The 19,724-nt window shown below is 42.6% G+C and overlaps 4 protein-coding genes across 4 annotated transcripts; 2 read left to right on the top strand and 2 right to left on the bottom strand.

Moving 5' to 3' along the window:
* Window positions 1-134: 134 nt before the first annotated feature.
* LOC111802171 (pectate lyase-like) lies at window positions 135-4,258 on the bottom strand. The gene is made up of 4 exons (XM_023686436.2): window positions 4,009-4,258; window positions 2,385-3,036; window positions 2,063-2,305; window positions 135-841 (listed from the first exon to the last, which is right to left on the bottom strand). Exons 1-4 carry the CDS (start codon window positions 4,215-4,217, stop codon window positions 623-625), a joined length of 1,323 nt encoding a protein of 440 aa, XP_023542204.2. The 5' UTR covers window positions 4,218-4,258; the 3' UTR covers window positions 135-622.
* A 1,402-nt stretch (window positions 4,259-5,660) lies between these two features.
* On the top strand, window positions 5,661-9,715 carry LOC111801611 (protein QUIRKY). The gene has a single exon (XM_023685655.2). The coding sequence runs from the start codon at window positions 5,734-5,736 to the stop codon at window positions 9,016-9,018; it is 3,285 nt and encodes a 1,094-aa protein (XP_023541423.2). The 5' UTR covers window positions 5,661-5,733; the 3' UTR covers window positions 9,019-9,715.
* A 3,581-nt stretch (window positions 9,716-13,296) lies between these two features.
* LOC111801963 (homeobox-leucine zipper protein ATHB-20) lies at window positions 13,297-15,810 on the top strand. Its single transcript, XM_023686213.2, has 3 exons — window positions 13,297-13,727; window positions 14,795-15,189; window positions 15,259-15,810. Exons 1-3 carry the CDS (start codon window positions 13,559-13,561, stop codon window positions 15,568-15,570), a joined length of 876 nt encoding a protein of 291 aa, XP_023541981.2. The 5' UTR covers window positions 13,297-13,558; the 3' UTR covers window positions 15,571-15,810.
* A 1,109-nt stretch (window positions 15,811-16,919) lies between these two features.
* Window positions 16,920-19,548, bottom strand: LOC111801962 (uncharacterized). Its single transcript, XM_023686212.2, has 5 exons — window positions 18,871-19,548; window positions 18,644-18,777; window positions 18,413-18,560; window positions 18,220-18,326; window positions 16,920-17,181 (listed from the first exon to the last, which is right to left on the bottom strand). The coding sequence occupies exons 1-5, from the start codon at window positions 19,178-19,180 to the stop codon at window positions 17,140-17,142; spliced, it is 741 nt and encodes a 246-aa protein (XP_023541980.2). The 5' UTR covers window positions 19,181-19,548; the 3' UTR covers window positions 16,920-17,139.
* Window positions 19,549-19,724: the final 176 nt, after the last annotated feature.

Genomic DNA, 19,724 nt, shown 5'->3' with positions numbered 1-19,724 from the left:
AATTTACCAACATCTCGCTAACACATGCTAACACATCACTTGGTATTTAGCTCTTATACTATTGTGAGATCTCACATTGGTTGGAGAAAGGAATGAAACATTCATGGTGTGGAAACCTCTCTCTATTTGACACGTTTTAAAACTGTTAAACTGACGACGATACGTAGCAAACCAAAACGGACATGTGAAATCTCACAATCCACCATTTAGGGAGTCCAATATCTTCGCTCGCGCACTGTCCAGTGTCTGACTCTGATACCATTGTGAGATTCCACATTAGTTGGAGAGGGCAACGAAGCATTCCTAGTGTGAAACCTCTCCATAGTAGACACGTTTTAAAATCGTGAGACTGACGACGATACATAACGGACCAAAACAAACAATATATACTAGTGATGAGCATGAGCTATTACACCCGGAGAAACATGAAGATTTTGAGTGCCAAAACATGAAGAAATAGCCAATAATAGTGAAGTACATACTGATTCACAAAACTTGATAAAGCAACAACAGCTATTAGGTGGCATACATAGTTCAATCTACATATTTAGTGCTTAAACCTCTGTTACATTACAGGGTTGGGTTGAAGTTTAGACATCAAAACTCTCCCAAAAAACTTGAGTTAACAGGGTTTGTTCCTTATGCATTTTAGAGGCCCTGCGAACCGTGTAAGCCTTGTCACGAATGTTCCTGGCTTTGCATGGATCACATCTTTCTTGGAGTATTTTCTTATGGGGTTCCCAGATTGTACAAAGAAAGCTCCATTCATCAGCAGATCTCCTTCTGATCTCCAATTCCATGTTTTCCATTCGCTTTCTGTTGCATATACCCTTTTCGTCACCTGCTTCGTTCCAAACAAGCGGGTCAACACTTTGTTGGTGTCCCGGGTACGTAAGTAAGGGACCCTATCTCAATGAGACCACCAAAGTCACGAGATTTAAGCCTGAGCCTACTGCTAGTAGATATTGTCCGCTTTGGCTCGTTACATATTGTCGTCAGCCTCGCGATTTTGAAACGCGTCTACTACCCTTATAAAAATGCTTCATTTCCCTCTCCAACTAATGTGGGATGTCACAATCCACTCCCTTTGGGGTCCAATGTCCTCGCTAGCACACCGCCCAGTGTCTGGCTCTAATACCGTTTGTAACAATCCAAACCCATTGGCCCGTTATGTATCGCTGTCAGTCTCGTGGTTTTAAAACGCGTCTACTAGGGAGAGTTTTCACACCCTTATAAGGAATACTTCATTCCCCTCTCCAACCAATGTGGGATCTCACAATCCATCCCCCTCCGAGGCCCAACATCCTCGCTGACACACTACTCGCTGTCTGGCTCTGATACCATTTGTAACAGTCCAAACCCACCATTAACAGATACGGTCCGTTTTGGCCTGTTATGTATCGCGTTTTAAAACTGTGAGGCTAACAGCGATACATACCAAGCTAAAGCCGACACTATATGTTAACGGTGGGCTTGAACTGTTACATGTGGCTTTGATACCATTTGTAACAATCAAAACCCACCGCTAGCAGATATTGTCCACTTTGGCCCGTTACATATCACGTTTTAAAACCGTGAGGCTGACAACGATACATATCAAACTAAACCAGACTATATCTACTAGTGGTGGACTTAAACGGTTACATGTGGCTCTAATATCATTTGTAACAGTCCAAATCCACCGCTAACAGATATTGTCCACTTTGACCCATTACGTATCACGTTTTAAGACCGTGAGACTGATGACAATACATATAAAACTAAAGTAGACAATATCTGCTAATGGTGGGCTTGAACTGTTACACGTAGCTCTAATACCATTTGTAATAGTTCAAACTCACCGCTAATAGATATTGTCCACTTTAGCCCATACGTATCACGCTTAAACTATGAGGCTGACGACAATACACATCAAACTAAAGCGGACAATATCTGCTAACAGTAGGCTTAAACACGAAAGCTCATATTCAAAGTGAATAATATCATACCATTGTAGAGGTCGCTCGTCATCAACCTATCAACCTACCTATGTGGATGATAATCAAGTGAAACTTGTTGTTACCTCTTTCCAATTTGGGTCCGGTGGGGCAATGAAACGGTTCCCCTGGCTGATAATGGTGGGGTTGCGGCTGCCACCGATGGCATACATAAGCCAATGAGTGTAGTCATTATTGACCACATGGACAAACCCCCATCGGCATCTAGGCATCCTCTGCACCAACCCTTTACCAAAGTGATTAAATGCAAGCGTTACCTGCATAATCTGGTCATCCGAGTGGCTATCACTTGCCCCTAATAATATCACCTTCATGAACAACAACACCTCATATCAGTACAATCATCAGCAAATTTCATCGTGTTCAAGAAGGCGAGCTTAGAATTACATCGTTATGGTGAGCGAAATGGCAGTTCGAAATGGTAATAGCAGTCGACGCCATGACTGCATCGATTAGTCCGTCTTGACAATTAGACATCGAAACATGATCTATCCAAACATTCGAAGATCCAAACATGGAGATCCCGTCACCATCGCTCCGTGTTCGAATCCCGTAATGGGTCACCGAGTCTCGAATAAGACCTCCATTGCCAGCTTTGATGTCATGAATATGCAAATTATGGATGATTATGTTCTTCACAAATTGCAAAGTAATTTGACCACCATTGGCTATATGGACATTGGCACCACGTCCATCTAATGTCTTGTTATCAGTCATTATAAGCTCTTCAGCTAGCCTGATCACCATGTCATGTGCAAATGTAATCCAAAGTGGTCTGTCTTGGATCACGGCATAGCGGAGAGTTCCGGGTTTAGGATGAAGCATGTCGTTATCGCTCGAATCTTGAACGACGTAAAATCTTCCATTTTTGCCTCCTGTTGTTCCTCGGCCGAACCCGAGCGCACAATCAGCTAGCTTCTTACGGTTTTTAGACCAGTTTTTGTCACATCTCCAGCATCTATCAATTGGATTTGTAGCTAAACATGGACCATTGTATTTCCTCAAATGTCTCCTTGTGTTATTTGCATCATCTAAGTCTCTGTCCATGATAAAGATACGGATTTCGTTAACATACAAGTTCAAGAACTAAATGGTTACTTTCACGAACACGAAGTGCGAAGTCACTAGTGACTCGCGAGAACTTCGGCGAGCGTTGGAATTCTCGCACCTGCCAATCCTTAGATCCATCTGCAAGGAAGAAAATAGAGAGGAAAACGATAGAGAGAGAACTCGAGACGTTTTCTGGTGGTGTTTTCAATGATGATGTTATGTTTATATTGAAATTATGATTTTAAAGATGATGTTCTAAGAGTTAAATTCCGCATAAGAGTTTAGATTAAGATGACGGTAGCGACTTTAGGTAACAGAAATCTAGGGTCGTTACAGTTGATATCAAAGTTAGACATTAGGCAATGTGTCAACGAAGAGGCTGAATCCTGAATGGAGGTGGACACAAGGCGGTGTGCCAACAAGGACGCTGAGTCCCAAAGGGGGTAAATCGTAGGGTTGTTACAGTGATATCAAAGTTAGACACTAGGCGATGTGCCAGCGAGGAGGCTGAATCCTGAATGGAGGTGGACACGAGGTAGTGTGCCAACAAGGACGCTGGGTCTCAAAGGGGGTGGAATTGAGGGGGTCCCACATCAACTGGAGAAGAAAACGAGTACCAGTGAGGACACTAGGTCTCGAAGGGGGGTGAATTGTGAGACCTCACATCGGTTGGGGAGGAGAACGAAGCACCCTTTATAAAGATGTGGAAACCTCTCCCATTAGAGAAGGGAACAAGTGTTAGCGAGGACGCTGGGCTCAAAGGGGTGGATTGTGAGATCCCACATCAGAATCCTTTATACGGATGTAGAAACCTCTCCCTAGCAAACATATTTTAAAATCTCCCAAAGGAAAGCCCAAATAAGACAATATCTACTAATAGTGGGCTTAGACCATTACACGAAGAACACGAAGAACACGAAGAACACGAAGAACACGAAGAACACGAAGAACAGGAAATTACCCGTTAACATGCTCATTGAAATTCTCAGTGACCTCTTCAGGATGGGGTTGGTAGGCTTCTAAGGCAGCCTTCTTGGCTTCTTGAGCTCTTTGCTGCCATACTTCATCAAAATCTGCAATACCAGCCTCAAGGGATGGAATAATGATAGCAAAAGCAAATATCAGCAGCAGCAGCTTAGCCCCAACAATGTTGCTATCTAGCTCTCTCATAACTCTTTACTTAGTTAAGCTTTTTGTTAATTCTCAATAACCCATTTGAATTTGGAGCTAAAATGTTGGGATTCATTATATAAGACAATGAGAAATGGAGAGCAAAAAATGGGGAGCCATCCCCTTGAATGGTCAACTTTTCATTTGCTTTCTTTATCCATTTTCAAGGATTTGTGCAAATATGTGGATCATATGATCTTGGGTTGTTTGAAATTACACTTATATTAAGATAGATTTACGGCGTAGTCGAGTGGGACGGGTCCGTTTGAGAAGGAGTAACGATCGAGGAGATGTAAACTTAGTGTCATGACCTCGAGGCTTGAGTCTCGGATTGTGACTTGAAAGATGAAAGCGAAAAACTCGATATAATTTAATTTGGAGCACTTTTCATTGGTGTGAGATCTCACGTTGGATGAAGAAGGGAACGAAAGATTGCTTATAAGAGTGTGAAAACCTCTCCCTAGTCGACGCGTTTTAGGGGAAGCTTGGAAGGGAAAGCCTAAAGACGACAATATCGGCTAGCGGTGGGCTTGGACTATTACAATAGGAGTGCACGAGTGTTATCTGGATGTTTCGAGAAGTTTCGTTTTCATTTTAGTCTTTTACCATACTTAGTGGAGATTATACTACGATTAAAGTTTGACCCAAAATGTGTATGTAGCCATGTGTACGGAACCTTATAACCTAAACTCGGGTGCAAAAACCCTATTCGGGACATGCAAACCCTATTTGCGAAAACCTAAACTCGGCAAACCTTACAACCCTAAAGGGAAAGCCAAAGACCAAAAGGGAAAGTCTAAAGAGGACAGTATCTGCAAGCGAGCTGTTACAATAGGAGTACCATGACTGACTTTTTTCGTTTCTCAAACGAGCGCCATCAAGATGTTCAGAAAAAAAAATTCTCTCGTTTTGGTCTTTTACCATACTCAATAGAGATTATACTAAGATTAAAGTCGGGCCGAAAATATGTTTGTAGCCATGTTTACAAGACCTTACAACCTAAACTCGGGCGCAAAAACCCTATTCGGGACAGAAGCAAACCCTATTCACGAAAACCCTAAACTCGGCACGAAAACCTAAACTTGACGAGACCTTACAACCTAAATTTAATTGTTTAATTAATTAAATTGTTGATTTGATTAATGAAATCAAAGGTATTTTTCTTCAAATTTTTATTTTATTTTTTAGCTAATTCTTTAATTAAAATATATATTAACAATAATCCATTGATAATATAAAATCTTAATTAAAAAATAATAATATTTAGGATGAAAATTAAAACTAAGCTCGAAAAATTAAATTAAAATTTTAAAATCACAAAATTAAATACAAATTAATTTAATTAAAACATATTAAAATAGTAATTAAATATTTTTATATATTATTTCTTAAAAGATAAAACAAAAAGAATTTAGAAAAAGAAAATAAAGGAAAAAGCAATGGGCACTATTTATTTTTTCCGCTATCAGCGCCTTTTCTTTTCCCCTCTATTTCTGTTTCATACCAAAATGAAGCCATGACGACGCCGGATCGGCCACCGCCGCCCAAGGCGGTCAGAAAGCTCATCGTCGAAATCACCGACGCTCGGAACCTTCTTCCCAAAGATGGACAAGGAACCTCCAGTCCTTACGTCGTCGTCGCTTTTGGTGGCCAGAGGAAGCGGTCTGCAACTAAGATCCACGAGCTTAACCCTACCTGGAACGAGACGCTGGAATTCATCGTCTCCGATCCTGATGATATGAACTATGAGGAGCTCGAGATCGAGATTTTCAACGACAAGAGGTACGGGAATGGCTTTAGCCGGAAGGATAACTTCTTGGGGAGGGTGAAGCTGCACGGAAGCCAGTTTACGATGAGAGGAGAAGAGGGTTTGGTTTACTATCAATTGGAGAAGAAGAGCGTCTTCGGCTGGATTAGAGGCGAAATTGGCATTAGGATTTGTTACTTCGATGAGTTGGTTGAAGAAGATCCGTCGCCGCCTCTGCCGCAGGACGAGCAACCGCCTCTTCAGACTGTGACTGAGAAGCCGATAACTCCGGAACCTGTGATCGATGAATCGAGGACGTTCGAGGTTCCGCCGCTGGGGGAGGTCGGCCGCGACGATTCGAACTTGCCGCCGGTGGTTGTTATCGAGGAGTTTCTGCGGCAGGAGATGCCGGTACATACTGAGCCTCCACCGGCGAGGGTACTTGCTCCACCACCGGCGGAGGTATTTGCTCCACCACCGGCCAGGGTACTTGCTCCACCACCGGCCAGGGTACTTGCTCCACCACCGGCCAGGGTACTTGCTCCACCACCGGCCAGGGTACTTGCTCCACCACCGGCCAGGGTACTTTCTCCACCACCGGCCAGGGTACTTGCTCCACCACAGGCAGAGGTACTTGCTCCACCACCGGCAGAGTTACATGCTCCCCCACCGGCGGAGTTACATGTTCCTCCACCCGCGGAGGGACAATTTGCTCCTGAAATGAGAAAGATGCAGAATAACAGAGCAGGATTTGGGGAAGGGGCTAGAGTTCTGAGAAGGCCAAATGGAGATTACGCTCCAAGAGTGATTAATAAGAAATTCATGGCCGAGACTGAGAGGATTCATCCATACGATCTTGTGGAGCCGATGCATTATCTCTTCATCCGCATTGAGAAAGCCAGAAATGTTGCCCCGAACGAGAGCCCCTACTTCAAGATTCGCACATCAGGCCATTTCAAGAAATCGAATCCAGCTAGTCATCGGCCTGGTGAACCGACTGATTCACCAGAGTGGAACCAGGTCTTTGCCCTCCGCCATAACAAATCTGATACGGCGAATAGGACATTGGAGATTTCAGTCTGGGATACGCCATCGGAGCAGTTCCTCGGCGGCGTTTGCTTCGATCTATCCGATGTACCTGTGCGAGATCCGCCCGATAGTCCTTTGGCCCCTCAATGGTACCGCCTCGAAGGCGGAGCCGGAGATCAACAACCCTCTAAAATTTCCGGCGACATTCAGCTTTCTGTTTGGATCGGAACTCAAGCCGACAACGCATTTCCAGAGGCTTGGTGCTCCGATGCTCCACACGTGGCTCATACGCGCTCGAAGGTTTATCAATCTCCTAAGCTATGGTACTTGAGAGTTACAGTGATAGAAGCGCAGGACCTTCACATCGCTCCAAATCTGCCTCCATTAACGGCACCAGAGATACGAGTCAAAGCACAGTTAAGTTTTCAGTCGTCTCGGACCAAGCGAGGGTCCATGAACAGCCACGGCGCTTCATTTCACTGGAACGAGGACCTCGTCTTCGTCGCCGGCGAGCCTTTCGAAGATTCCCTGATCTTACTTGTTGAAGACCGGACAAGCAAGGAGGTCGTACTCCTCGGCCACGTCATGATTCCGGTTGATAAAATTGAACAACGGTTTGACGAGCGATACGTGGCAGCAAAGTGGTTCTCATTAGGAGGCGGCAACGGCGGCAGAATCTATCTCCGACTCTGCTTAGAAGGCGGATATCACGTGCTGGACGAGGCTGCGCACGTATGTAGTGACTTCCGGCCGACGGCAAAGCAGTTGTGGAAGCCAGCCGTTGGAGTTTTGGAGCTCGGGATTCTCGGAGCTCGAGGGTTGCTTCCGATGAAGACTAAAGATCCGGGAAAGGGGTCCACCGACGCTTACTGCGTCGCGAAGTACGGGAAAAAATGGGTCCGAACCAGAACGATGACTGACAGCTCTGATCCATGTTGGAACGAACAGTACACGTGGCAAGTCTACGACCCCTGCACCGTCCTCACCATCGGCGTCTTCGACAATTGGCGAATGTACTCCAACGCGGCGGAGGACAAGCCCGATAACTATATCGGAAAAGTACGAATTCGTGTATCAACACTCGAGAGCAACAAAATCTATACAAACACGTACCCCTTGATGATCTTACAGAGAGCAGGGTTGAAGAAAATGGGAGAGATCGAGCTAGCCGTCCGGTTCGCTTGTCCAGCATTGTTGCCAGAGACGTGTGCGGTTTACGGCCAGCCATTACTTCCAAGAATGCACTATCTCCGCCCAATTGGGGTGGCTCAACAAGAGGCGTTACGCATAGCTGCCACGAAGATGGTGGCGACTTGGTTAGGCCGGTCGGAGCCACCGTTGGGCTCGGAGGTGGTTAGGTACATGTTGGATGCGGACTCACACACGTGGAGTATGAGAAAAAGCAAGGCGAATTGGTTTAGAATTGTAGATGTTTTGGCATGGGCAATTGGATTGGTCAAGTGGTTGGATGATATCCGGAGATGGAGGAACCCCATCACCACAATTCTTGTTCATACACTGTATTTAGTTCTTGTTTGGTACCCAGATTTGGTTGCCCCAACTGGGTTTCTGTATGTGTTCTTAATAGGAGTTTGGTACTATCGGTTCAGACCAAAGACACCTGCTGGAATGGACACACGACTGTCGCAAGCCGATGCGGTGGATCCAGATGAACTAGATGAGGAATTTGACACAATTCCGAGCTCAAAACCACCAGATGTAATCCGAGTTAGGTATGACCGACTAAGGATACTAGCTGCTAGAGTCCAAACAGTATTGGGAAATCTTGCAACTCAAGGGGAAAGGGTGCAAGCATTGGTCAGCTGGAGGGACCCTCGAGCTACAAAGTTGTTCATTGGGGTATGTTTCACTATCACATTGATCCTCTACGTTGTGCCACCGAAAATGGTGGCGGTGGCGCTTGGATTCTACTACTTGCGCCACCCCATGTTCCGGGACCCTACGCCGTCGGCTAGTTTGAACTTTTTCCGGCGATTACCGAGCCTATCAGATAGGTTAATGTAGAGTAGAGTAGTTGTTTAATTGTATTGAAAGTGCATTTTTTTCAACCTTTTTGTGGGGCTTTCCATAATTACACCCCAAATTGATGATGGGGGTTGAGCTGGCTACTTCGGTGGCGGGTGGGGATGGGAGTTGGCGATTGAAAAGGCAAAAAACAAAGAAGAAAAAAGTTCAACTGGTTTAGTTGAACAAGATATCCTGAAAACATCATGGTAAAGTGTGAAAGGGAGCAGAGAAAAAGTAGCGAGCTGTAATCATATTGTTTTGTTCTTGGAGTTGGATTTCGATTGACTAACTATTTCAGATTTTTGAGAGAGAAAAATGGAGGGAAAATAGAGTATCTCATGGTGAACAGGGTCGATAGCTTGGGTCTTGAAAAGTTGGAACATCACAAGTTATTGGTAGCCATACATTTTTCATTGTTGAACTTGTATTTCTTTTGAGTATTGATTGTTTTTGTTACACTTGACATTGGAAAATGTCTTCAAGAAATCAGGACCATCAGAAATAAATTGAGACAAAGAAATTACCAAGTCGTGTGCCGGGATTCTCGGCAACCCACATCAATTTCTGGCCATTGGGTTGCCATATTTATGGAGATGAGTTGCAGAGCCAATAATTGCAGAACAAATCATCCTGTTTGCCTTCAATTTTGTCATAAAAGAGTAACTGCTGATCTACCTCTCTGCAATTTCAGGTTTTCTTTCTCTCCACCATTATTTTAATACTTGATTTGAATTGGCCCATTTTCATATTGGATCTGATTTATTATTATTTTTTTTCACGAATTAAATTGCTCGGTCAGGAATCATGAATCTCTACAATGGTATGATATTGTCCACTTTGAGCATAAGCTCTCATGGCTTTACTTTGTATTTCCTCAAAAAAATCTCGTACCAAAGTACACACTCCCCTTAATCCAAACTTGACTGCTCTGGAATCCTCGAACAAAGTACACCCTTTATTCGACACTTGTAGTCACTTTTGACTACACTTTCGAGACTCACAACTTTTTTGTTCGATATTACTCAAGAATCCTCCTCCCCAACAAAGTACACTATAGAGTCTCCCCCGAAGCTTTTGGAGTCCTCGAACAGCCTCCCCTTAATTGAGACTCGACTCTTCTCTAGAGTTCTCATGAACAAACAAAGTACACCCTTTGTTCGATACAGGAGTCACGACTACACTTTCGGGGCTCACAACTTATTTGTTCGACACTTGAGAGGAGGATTGTTGGGAGGAAGTTTCCCTAATTTAGGAATCATCCTGGGTTAATAGATCTCCATTTGTATGAGGCCTTTTGGGTACCCATGAAGATCTGTTTCCTTCCTGAATCCATGATCTTCCCTAAATTAGAGAATTTGGGACTCCCTCCCAACGATCCTCGAACACTTTTTTGTCAAGAACACTAGTGAATTATACTGTCAATCTTTCATTATTCATGTTGAACAAAATAGTCATCATGTTGAACAAAATAGTCATCATGTTGAACAAAATAGTCATCATGAGAACTGAGGGTCATTTTTCTTTTCTTGTATATACCCAACAAGGGAGAAATCTTGAATAGCACATTATAATTGTTGGAGTGTCCAGATTAAACATAATGGGAGGAAACTCAGAAGAGAAGCACGAGGATAAGGTTGAGAAGAAGGAGAAGAAACACGAGGAAGAAGGAGATGAAAAAAAGAAGGAAAAGAAGGGAAAAGATAAGGAAGGAAAAGATGGTGAAAAGAAAGAGAAGAAGCCAAAGGATCCTGCGGATAAGAAAGACCCAACAAAGCTCAGACAGAAACTGGAGAAGCTTGAAGTTAAGATGCAGGCTTTGGCGGTTAAGAAAGAAGAGATCTTGAAATTGCTCCATGAAGCTGAACAGAATGCTGCTGCTGCTCCTCCGCCTTGAATCCTTCTACGAGTACCTCTCTTTCACCTTCTCTTTTATTGAAAGCATATATGAATAAAAAGCTTTGAACTAGATCCTCCCATTTGAAGAGATCTTCCTCCCATTTGAAGAGATCTTCCTCCCATTTGAAGAGATCTGTTTAGCATAACTGTTAGTCTATAACTATGAATGAATGCTTGTAACAATTTCAATCTTTTATAGATATATGTTTATTATTTTCATTTGTTCTCAAATATATTGGTTCATGTTCATGATGTTTAGTTATATTGGACACTTTGAAAGTTGAATTCAAAGACTCTGATTATTTGTTGGGGATATGATGGGTGGAGATTTAGATTTAGATGCACAGACCAATCGGGAGAGGTTTCCACACAAGGAATATTTTGTTCTCGTCTTCAATCGTATTTGACTCTAATACCATAAGTCCCTCCCTCATTACCATATTCCTCAGCTGCCACTGCCACTCCCGGTCCCATCTTCCAATCTCCTCCGATCCAACCACGTGCCCAATTCCAGATTTCGCCAATTATCTAACCATGGCCGTCCAATTCCATCCTCTAGTTTCAATTCCCTCACCATCACTACGAGACAGTGTGTGTGATCAAATAAACTTGGATTTTGCACAAGTGATATTTGATTTTCAATTCCCTCACCAGTGTGTGTGATCAAATAAACTTGGATTTTGCACAAGTGATATTTGATTTTCAATTCCCTCACCATCACTGCCAGACGGTGTGTGTGATCAAATAAACTTGGATTTTGCACAAGTGATATTTGCTTGACGAAGACAAACAAGCTTGGACTTGTCTCTACACTAACCCAAGTCATTCGGCTCAATCTTGTCTCTTGGGGGCCAAGTCTCTCAATACTCACTTCCAACAGTATCTTGGTTTCCAATTAACATGACCCATATGTCTTGACGTCATCCCACGTCAGGGGTGTTATTAGCCATCGTACCTCACTCATTCATGCCATCGAAAATGGACCCACTTGTCGTTTATAATCTTGAAACATCTCAAATATGCAAGGAACCCAAGTTGTCCGTTGTCCAATTGTGGCAGAATTTTTAAATCAAATTATTTTATTGCATGGATGTGGTCCTTCTCATTTTTAAATTTTTTTAAATTTTTATTTTTACAATTTTGGATGCTTGTAATTAAAGTTTTTATTTATTGCAAATTTGATCTAACTTTTAAAACGTGTTTTTTTTATGACTTAAACAGTGAAAATGACTCTAAAATTTGTCATGATGCTTTTTTTATCCAATCAAAATTGGTTTTGAAAATTCTATAAATTATAAGAATAAACATGAATTAAAATCATTTTCAATTTTCATTTATATTTATTTCATAAAAATTTCCATAATTTCACCATATAAATATAATGTAGTAATTTAAAATAACTCATATTAATTGAACCAACACCAAAAATATAACCATCACATGATTTTAAATTTTTTATTTTGTAATTTAGCATTTTGTTGATTATGATTGATGAAGTTTACACTTAAGAAAATGATCAAAGAAAATTGAGGTTTGTGGGGTTAGGGTAAATTCAATAAAAACCCTAGAACAAGTCAAAAGACTAATTTGCCCTTCACCAAAATTATATCGACTAAGAAAGTCAATAGAAAAATTAATGACCAAATGAGGCAATAAAGCCCAATTTTCCTAGCCAATCTCGTATGAGGCCCGTGTCTAGGATCTATGACAATATCTTCAGGTCTATGTGATCTCGGTCTAACTCTAAAAGGAATCAATAAAACCCTAACTGAAAGATATATAAACACGGAGAAGGAAAGTTCAATTAAGTTCAGAGCTCTTTTCATAATTCCTAAAATTCTCGAGACACTAATTCCTCTTAACTAAAGCATTAAAGCTTAAAGGGCAAATATGTAATTTTACGTGGAACGTGCGCCATGTGTTGATACTAGAAGGCCCCATCAAGCCAATATGGAGAGATAGAAGGGATTGGTGGACCCATAAGCACATGATGGAAGCTACTTATTGGATAGGGTTCCTTGGTTTTCTACCTCACATTTCCCTCGTTTGCCTTGTTGTCATCTCCATCTTCTCCCTCTCTCTCACCTTATTACCCCCATTTCCCATTTTACCCTTCTCGGACCAATCCCGATCATTTACTCGAAAACAAAGGGGTTATAAACGTGTAAGTAGAGATAAAATATGTTAAAAGAACTCGTGTTGATTTGTAAAGATAACTCTCAGTTTTAGAAGTAGATAACATGGTCATGTCGTAGGAGATGCAAGAGAATGTCAAAGCTATTGTACATCGAATTTGAATTTTGAATTCTGGGTATGAAGCGTTAAAGATAGTATACGAGCAGAACCTCCCTAGTGAGATGTAGATTGAGAACAAGCCAAGGCAAAAATGGTAGACATGTGACACCCGAGTAAATTAGGTAACCCAACAAGGGTATTGTGGTAATTACAGTTTTATGAGAAGCTTTTTGCTGCTATCGTTATAAGCCCACCAAATTCTTCCTCCTCCGAAGGGAGGGAAGAGAAAAGCCATCTCTTAATCCTTCTTCTTCTGAGTGATGGGTGTGAGCTGCCGTTGTTCCGAAATCATAATCACCAGCTTCTTTCGCCATAGACCCACCGGATAATCTTATCCGTTTTGTCGATGGCGGTTCGGAGGGTCTACGGCGGCGGCGACGACGGTGGTAGTATAAGTGGTGTTTCTTCCAACCATACTGTTTTTCTTCAGAATCGTAAAGGGTCCTCTGTTTCTGAGCCTCTTAATGCTCTGTTCGTTTCTGGGTCGTCTTCTTCGACTTCCCCCTCTATGCTTGGTACTTCATTCTTCTTGATTTCTTCAGTTCTTTCTGTTCTTGGATGATTCTTTGTAGAAATTATGGTTTTGGTTACCCTTTGCGTTTATGTGTTGATTGTGAGTGAATTTTCAATGCTGGATCATTGATCTCTGATTTTGAAGTTGAATTTGGTTGCCTTTTGATGAGTTTGGTATCTGATTTTGTTTGTTTTCTGCTTGTTGGATGAATCTGATGTTCTAGCAGTTCAATTTTGAAGATGAATGTATGAGATTGATTGATTTCATTTGAGATACTTGGGGAGTAAAACTTTCCTAATGGATTCGAGAAGACATATGCTAGGGGTGGGTTTGAGCTGTTACAAATGGTATTAGAGCTAGACACCGGACAATGTTCCAATGAGGAGGCTGAGCCTCGAAGCGGGTGGACATGAGGCGGTGTGCCAACAAGGACGCTGGGCCATAAAAGGGAGTGGATTGGAGGGTCCCACATCGAATTGGAGAAGGGAACGAGTGCTAGCGAGGACATTGGACTCTTAAGGGGTGGATTGTGAAATCCCACATCGATTGGAGAGGGGAACAAAGCATTCTTTATAAGGGCGTGGAAATCTCTCCCTATGAAACGCGTACGCTGGGCCCTGAAGGAGGGTGGATTGTGAGATCCCACATCGGTTGGAGAGGGGAACAAAGCATTCTTTATAAGAGTGTGGAAATCTCTCCCTATCAAACGCGTACGCTGGGCCCTGAAGGAGGGTGGATTGTGAGATTCCACATCGGTTGGAGAGGGGAACGAAGCATTCTTTATAAGAGTGTGGAAATCTCTCCCTATCAGAGGCGTACGCTGGGCCCTGGAGGAGGGTGGATTGTGAGATCTCACATCGGTTGGAGAGGGGAATGAAGCATTATTTATAAGGGTGTGGAAATCTCTCCCTACCAGGCACGTTTTAAAAACCATGAGGGAAAACTCGAAAGGGAAAGCCCAAAGAAGACAATATCTACTAACGATGAACTTGAGCTGTTATCAATAGTCCGTTACGATTATATCCATGCCCAACTTGATTTTTTCATGAAAGATTTTTCTGGTTATAGGTTCAAAATCCACGATAAGTTTCAAAGATATCCATGGACGAAACGGATCAACTAGACCGTTCTTTTACTCATTCGATACCGAAGATAACGGAAACGAAGACTTAGATGATTACTTCCATCACCCTGAAAAGAAGAGGCGTTTAACTTCCGATCAAGTCCGATTCCTCGAGAAAAGTTTCGAGATCGATAACAAGCTCGAACTAGAAAGGAAAGTTCAATTAGCAAAGGATCTTGAGCTGCAGCCTCGTCAAGTTGCTATATGGTTTCAGAATCGTCGAGCTCGGTGGAAAACGAAGCAGCTCGAGAAGAACTACGAGGCTCTTCAATCCAGCTATGGAAGCCTCAAGGTTGAGTATGAGAAGCTACTCAAGGAGAAGGATTCACTAAAAGCTAAGGTAACATGTTCTTAAAATTCAGCTCCATTGCTGACTAAACTCTAAGAAACAATACATTGTATGTTACAGATTCTTGTCCTAACAGACAAGCTGCTACTCAAAGCAAAAGAAAAGGGTAGCTCTGTGGTGTCTGAAGTAGACAAATCAAGTGACATATTTAATACAGATAGCCCACTCGTAGAGCCTCGAGATTCTTCGTATATTTTCGATCCCGATCAGTCCGACTTATCACAAGACGAAGACGATAACACGGGAAAGAATCTATTCCCTACTTACGTCTTCCCGAAGCTCGAAGATGTCGATTACTCGGACCCGCCTGCAAGTGCTTGTAGTTTTGTGTTCCCCATTGATGAAGACAGTGCTCTTTGGTCCTGGTCTTAGTGAGCCTTTTTCTGTGTTGTGCCTTTCCTGTACAGCCTTAAAGCCTGTTTTTCTGGTGTTTCCAAGCAATGGTAGCCCACGTCCACGCCGACATGTCGACCCGAACCGGGTTTAGTTTCTGTCGATTTGAAACCGTTCTGTTTATGTTCTTGGGTTTTGGTTGAGGGAGGTTTTAATTTGTGAAATAGTCCTTGTTTCCTTTGAATGTGATTAAATAATATCTTCTCTAAGTTTGGTTAAGGATGCTTTTCATTCATTCTAGGATACTTTTGAAGAGATTAAGGTTGTTCTCCAACCGATGTGGGATATTACAATCCACCTCTTTAGGGGCCCAACGTATACATTGGCTCACCGCCTAGTGTCTAGCTTTGATACTATTTGCGTCTTCGCTGGCACAACGTTCAGAGTCTAGTTCTAATACTATTTGCGTCTTCATTAACACACCGCTCGGTGTCTAGCTCTGATACTATTTGCGTCTTCATTAGCACACCGCTCGGTGTCTAGCTCTGATACTATTTGTAACAGTCCAAGTTCATTGCTAACAGATATTGTCCATTTGGCCCGTTGGCGTCGATCTTACCGTTTTAGAAAATAATTAATAAAAATAATAAAGAAGGGGGTACGTGGTGGGGATTTATTGGGTGTAGGAAAGGTTAGGGAAAGGCTTGAGTTACCTTATCCATTGACTGTAGAAAGAGTAAAATGCGAACGAATAAGAGAGCGACGCGTGTAAGATAATACCGGAGATAGCCGGTTTAGATCGACCGATCATAAAAGCCCGGAACTGAGAGGCTTCCATAGATTAGAGTCACGTGTGCATAATCTTGTCAGATTAATGGCTGCAAAAATGAGGTTTTATTAAAACGACAGGACCGTCACCATCAATGTGGGCACAGTCACTGTACAATGGTAAAAATAAAAAAATAAAAAAATAAAAAGAAAACCCCAAAACCTCGACTTGGAATCTCCATTGAGATCGGGTCCACTGACGTGGACATGCTTGACCACCTGGCAACTGAACTGTGACTAAATCAGTCAAAAACACGGTCCAGGTCCCGCCACTTAATAAAACGAGGCCGGAATTTGGACCGAAGGAAAATATAATCTCCATCACTAACTTCGTTTTCTATCCCCTCTTTCAATTTTTACACCCGCATCACCCTACCAGAGATTGTGTTTGAATTGGAGGTCGGTGCTTATCCTCGAGCATATATGAAATGGTATAAAGATGGACTAAGCAACTTGTGAATGTACCAATAATTAACATCATTACGGTCGGGCTATTGAACATAAAACCAAAAGTGAATTACGAGTCATACCCTTTTGTAAATCGAGCAAGCTCCCTGATGTGGTCGATAAATCTCTCATTTTGATTCAGTGCTATTTGAACCGAACGGGAAAGTTTTTGAGAGCATTATCAAGAGCCAAACACTTTACTTTAAAAAATTAAATGAGATAAACTTCAACTGGACAATCACAGAGTTATTTAAATCAGACCATAGGAGTGTTCATGGAATCAAAGCCACAAAAAATGAGCTTTAATTTGGGAGACCTTCTCAGTAATGGCTGTTAAAATTTGATCTTCTCCTTCAACAACACCACTAACTCTTGCTGCAACCAACAAAAAAACATACCCACTTCACAAAACGTACAAGGACGGAGACATTTCTGATACTAAGTTCGATAAAACATTAATTTAATCAAATAACTGTCTCTTGATGTAACGGGTCCAAGCGGACAATTGTTGTTAGTAGTGAGGTTAGACATTTATAAATGGTATCAGAGCTAGATACTGGATGATGTGCTGGCGAAGATAGTGACCCCAAGGGGGTAGATTGTGAAATCTCATATTTGTGGGAGAGGGGAATGAAGTATTCTTAAAAGGGTGTGGTTCTCTCTAGTAGACGCATTTTTAGAACCGTGAGACTGACGGCGATATGTAACGGGCCAAAGCAGACAATATCTGCTAGCGGTGAGCTTGGATTGTTACAAATGGTATCAAAGTCAAATAACGGGTAGTGTGCCAGCGAGGACCATAGTCCTTAAGGGGTGAATTGTGAGATCCCACATTTGTTGGAGTGAGATCCCACATTTGTTGGAGGGGAGAATGAAGTGTTCCTTACAAGGGTGTGTCCTCAAGGGGGGTGAATTGTGAGATCCCACATTTGTTGGAGGGGAGATTTGTTGGAGGGGAGAATGAAGTGTTCCTTACAAGGGTGTGGGTTTCCCTAATAGACGTGTTTTAAAACCGTGAAGGTGACGACGATACGTAACGGGCCAAAACGGACAATATAGAATGAAGTGTTCCTTACAAGGGTGTGGGTTTCCCTAATAGATGTGTTTTAAAACCGTGAAGGTGACGGGGCCAAAACGGACAATATCTACTAGCAGTGAGCTTGACTGTTACAAATAGTATTAGAGTCAAATACCAGGGGTGAGTAAGCTGGCCCCCAAGAGGTGGATGGTAAGATCCCACATTTGTTGGAGAGAGGAATGAATTCTTAGAAGGGTATGGTTCTTTCTAGTAGACGCGTTTTATAACCGTGAGACTAACGGCGACACACGTAACGGACCAAAAAATCAAACAGAGGATTATGCATCCAGCGGCGACACGTAACAGGGAGGGAGAGAGAGAGAGAGAGAACTTACTATCAAGCAGAGGATTATGCATCCAGCGGCGCCAGGAAACAGAGCATACGAGAAATTCAGATGATGCAGCTTAGCCCCATCGATGAACAGAATCGGCAAACTCGCAGCTGTTCATAATACAATCAAATCAAACCCAATACATATAAACAAACAAACAATGGATTCTCAAAGCTTGAGGTGCCATGATTTCAACCTGGTGGGTGCGTTGAACCCGTATAGATCATGAACGCCATGGATGCAGCAAGAGCAGAGCTTCGAGCCAACCATCCAGGCCCCAACAAAGTTAACGCCAAAACCCCAATTGCTGCACAACCAATCTGGGCCACAAAGATATTGTACTTCTGCATCACAAAACAAACAATCCCAATTCAGCAAAAGACTATAGTAACCAAAGCAACAGGCAAATTCGAGACAGGGTGAGTACTCGAGCGGCAGGGGCGGCGGGCGTCGCGAACAGGACGGCACAGACGGCGCCTAATGGTGCAATTGTCATAGAAAGCCCCTTCGGCGCTAGAATTTGATCTATCTTTCCCAGTATTGCCATCGCTGCAAATGCCCCTGTTTCATCGAATTTCAGTTTCACGGCATGGGTTTGATGAAGAAATTCTCACAGATTATGATTCAGAAGGGTTTTTTTGTTCATCAACTAACCTGCAGAAGGCCAAAGGATGTCACTGAGAGGAGGAGAAACAAAGCCTTTGTCTGGTTTCGACCCATCTGAAATCGGTACACCACCAACGCTGGACACCACCACAACATTCTGGCGACTAATTCCGCCGCCACTTCGTCTTCTCAGCAGCCCAACGGACCCATTTGCTGAAATCCCTCGTTTTCCATTCAATAAATGGTAATTCGGTAGCAAAGAAATGAACGAACTGGGCTGAAACTGCTGCTGACAGTCGTAATCCCGGCGGCTGCGGCGGCAGAAATGGTGGTGAATCGGCTTCAATTCCAGACTCATACTGGATTTTACCCTCGACCCACCTCCAAGCTACTGTTGCTCTAGCTCAACCAAACGTTATCTTGGATGTTTGGCCGACAAAAGACGCAAAAAGTGTCGGCGATATAGAAATGGAAAAGAAACAGAATATAATCAGAGTAATAATGGCATGCGATGTAAATTCAGACGTGAATCTGACGAAGGGGATTTGGGAAAGTTCTGAAGAACACAGAGGCCTGTAAAGAAAAAACTCGAAGCTGTGTTACAGATTGGCCTTTGAAGAGGTCAGAAAGCCATTAGCAGAAAGAGACAACTCCAGTTCTGTGTCGTTGCCACTTCTAAAACATTAAAAACCAAACAGCCGCTCCCTTTCTATCGTGCTTGTCCTTGTCTAGTATAGCACAACAACTCACACATTCATATGAACATAAAAAAAACAAGAAATAAAAAGTACATCTATAAATATAACTCTTTACTGTATATAACTTTACCCCACCTTTTTACTATAGATAGCTGCTTTACCCGATATAACTCTTCATGCCTCTACCATTTACCAAAGATAGTT

This window comes from Cucurbita pepo, chromosome 9 (assembly GCF_057944985.1).
Source record: "Cucurbita pepo subsp. pepo isolate OVF chromosome 9, ASM5794498v1, whole genome shotgun sequence".
NCBI classification, from domain to species: domain Eukaryota; kingdom Viridiplantae; phylum Streptophyta; class Magnoliopsida; order Cucurbitales; family Cucurbitaceae; genus Cucurbita; species Cucurbita pepo.
The sequence above is the reverse complement of the archived record's forward strand: the minus strand, read 5'-3'. Positions and strand labels throughout refer to the sequence as shown.

What these genes read in the sequence shown, in the direction of transcription:
- LOC111801611 (XM_023685655.2), top strand. Translation starts at nt 5,734, where the DNA reads ATGACGACGCCGGATCGGCCACCGCCGCCCAAGGCGGTCAGAAAGCTC.
- LOC111802171 (XM_023686436.2), bottom strand. Translation starts at nt 4,217, where the DNA reads ATGAGAGAGCTAGATAGCAACATTGTTGGGGCTAAGCTGCTGCTGCTG. An exon ending in ATTTCGCTCACCATAACGAT is followed by an intron (nt 2,306 to 2,384) that starts GTAATTCTAAGC and finishes TTGTTCATGAAG; the next exon opens with GTGATATTATTAGGGGCAAG. An exon ending in CGGACCCAAATTGGAAAGAG is followed by an intron (nt 842 to 2,062) that starts GTAACAACAAGT and finishes GGAACGAAGCAG; the next exon opens with GTGACGAAAAGGGTATATGC.
- LOC111801962 (XM_023686212.2), bottom strand. Translation starts at nt 19,180, where the DNA reads ATGAGTCTGGAATTGAAGCCGATTCACCACCATTTCTGCCGCCGCAGC. An exon ending in CCGCCGCCCCTGCCGCTCGA is followed by an intron (nt 18,561 to 18,643) that starts GTACTCACCCTG and finishes TTTGTGATGCAG; the next exon opens with AAGTACAATATCTTTGTGGC. An exon ending in GCATAATCCTCTGCTTGATA is followed by an intron (nt 17,182 to 18,219) that starts GTAAGTTCTCTC and finishes TGTTGGTTGCAG; the next exon opens with CAAGAGTTAGTGGTGTTGTT.
- LOC111801963 (XM_023686213.2), top strand. Translation starts at nt 13,559, where the DNA reads ATGGCGGTTCGGAGGGTCTACGGCGGCGGCGACGACGGTGGTAGTATA. An exon ending in GACTTCCCCCTCTATGCTTG is followed by an intron (nt 13,728 to 14,794) that starts GTACTTCATTCT and finishes TTCTGGTTATAG; the next exon opens with GTTCAAAATCCACGATAAGT. An exon ending in AGGATTCACTAAAAGCTAAG is followed by an intron (nt 15,190 to 15,258) that starts GTAACATGTTCT and finishes TGTATGTTACAG; the next exon opens with ATTCTTGTCCTAACAGACAA.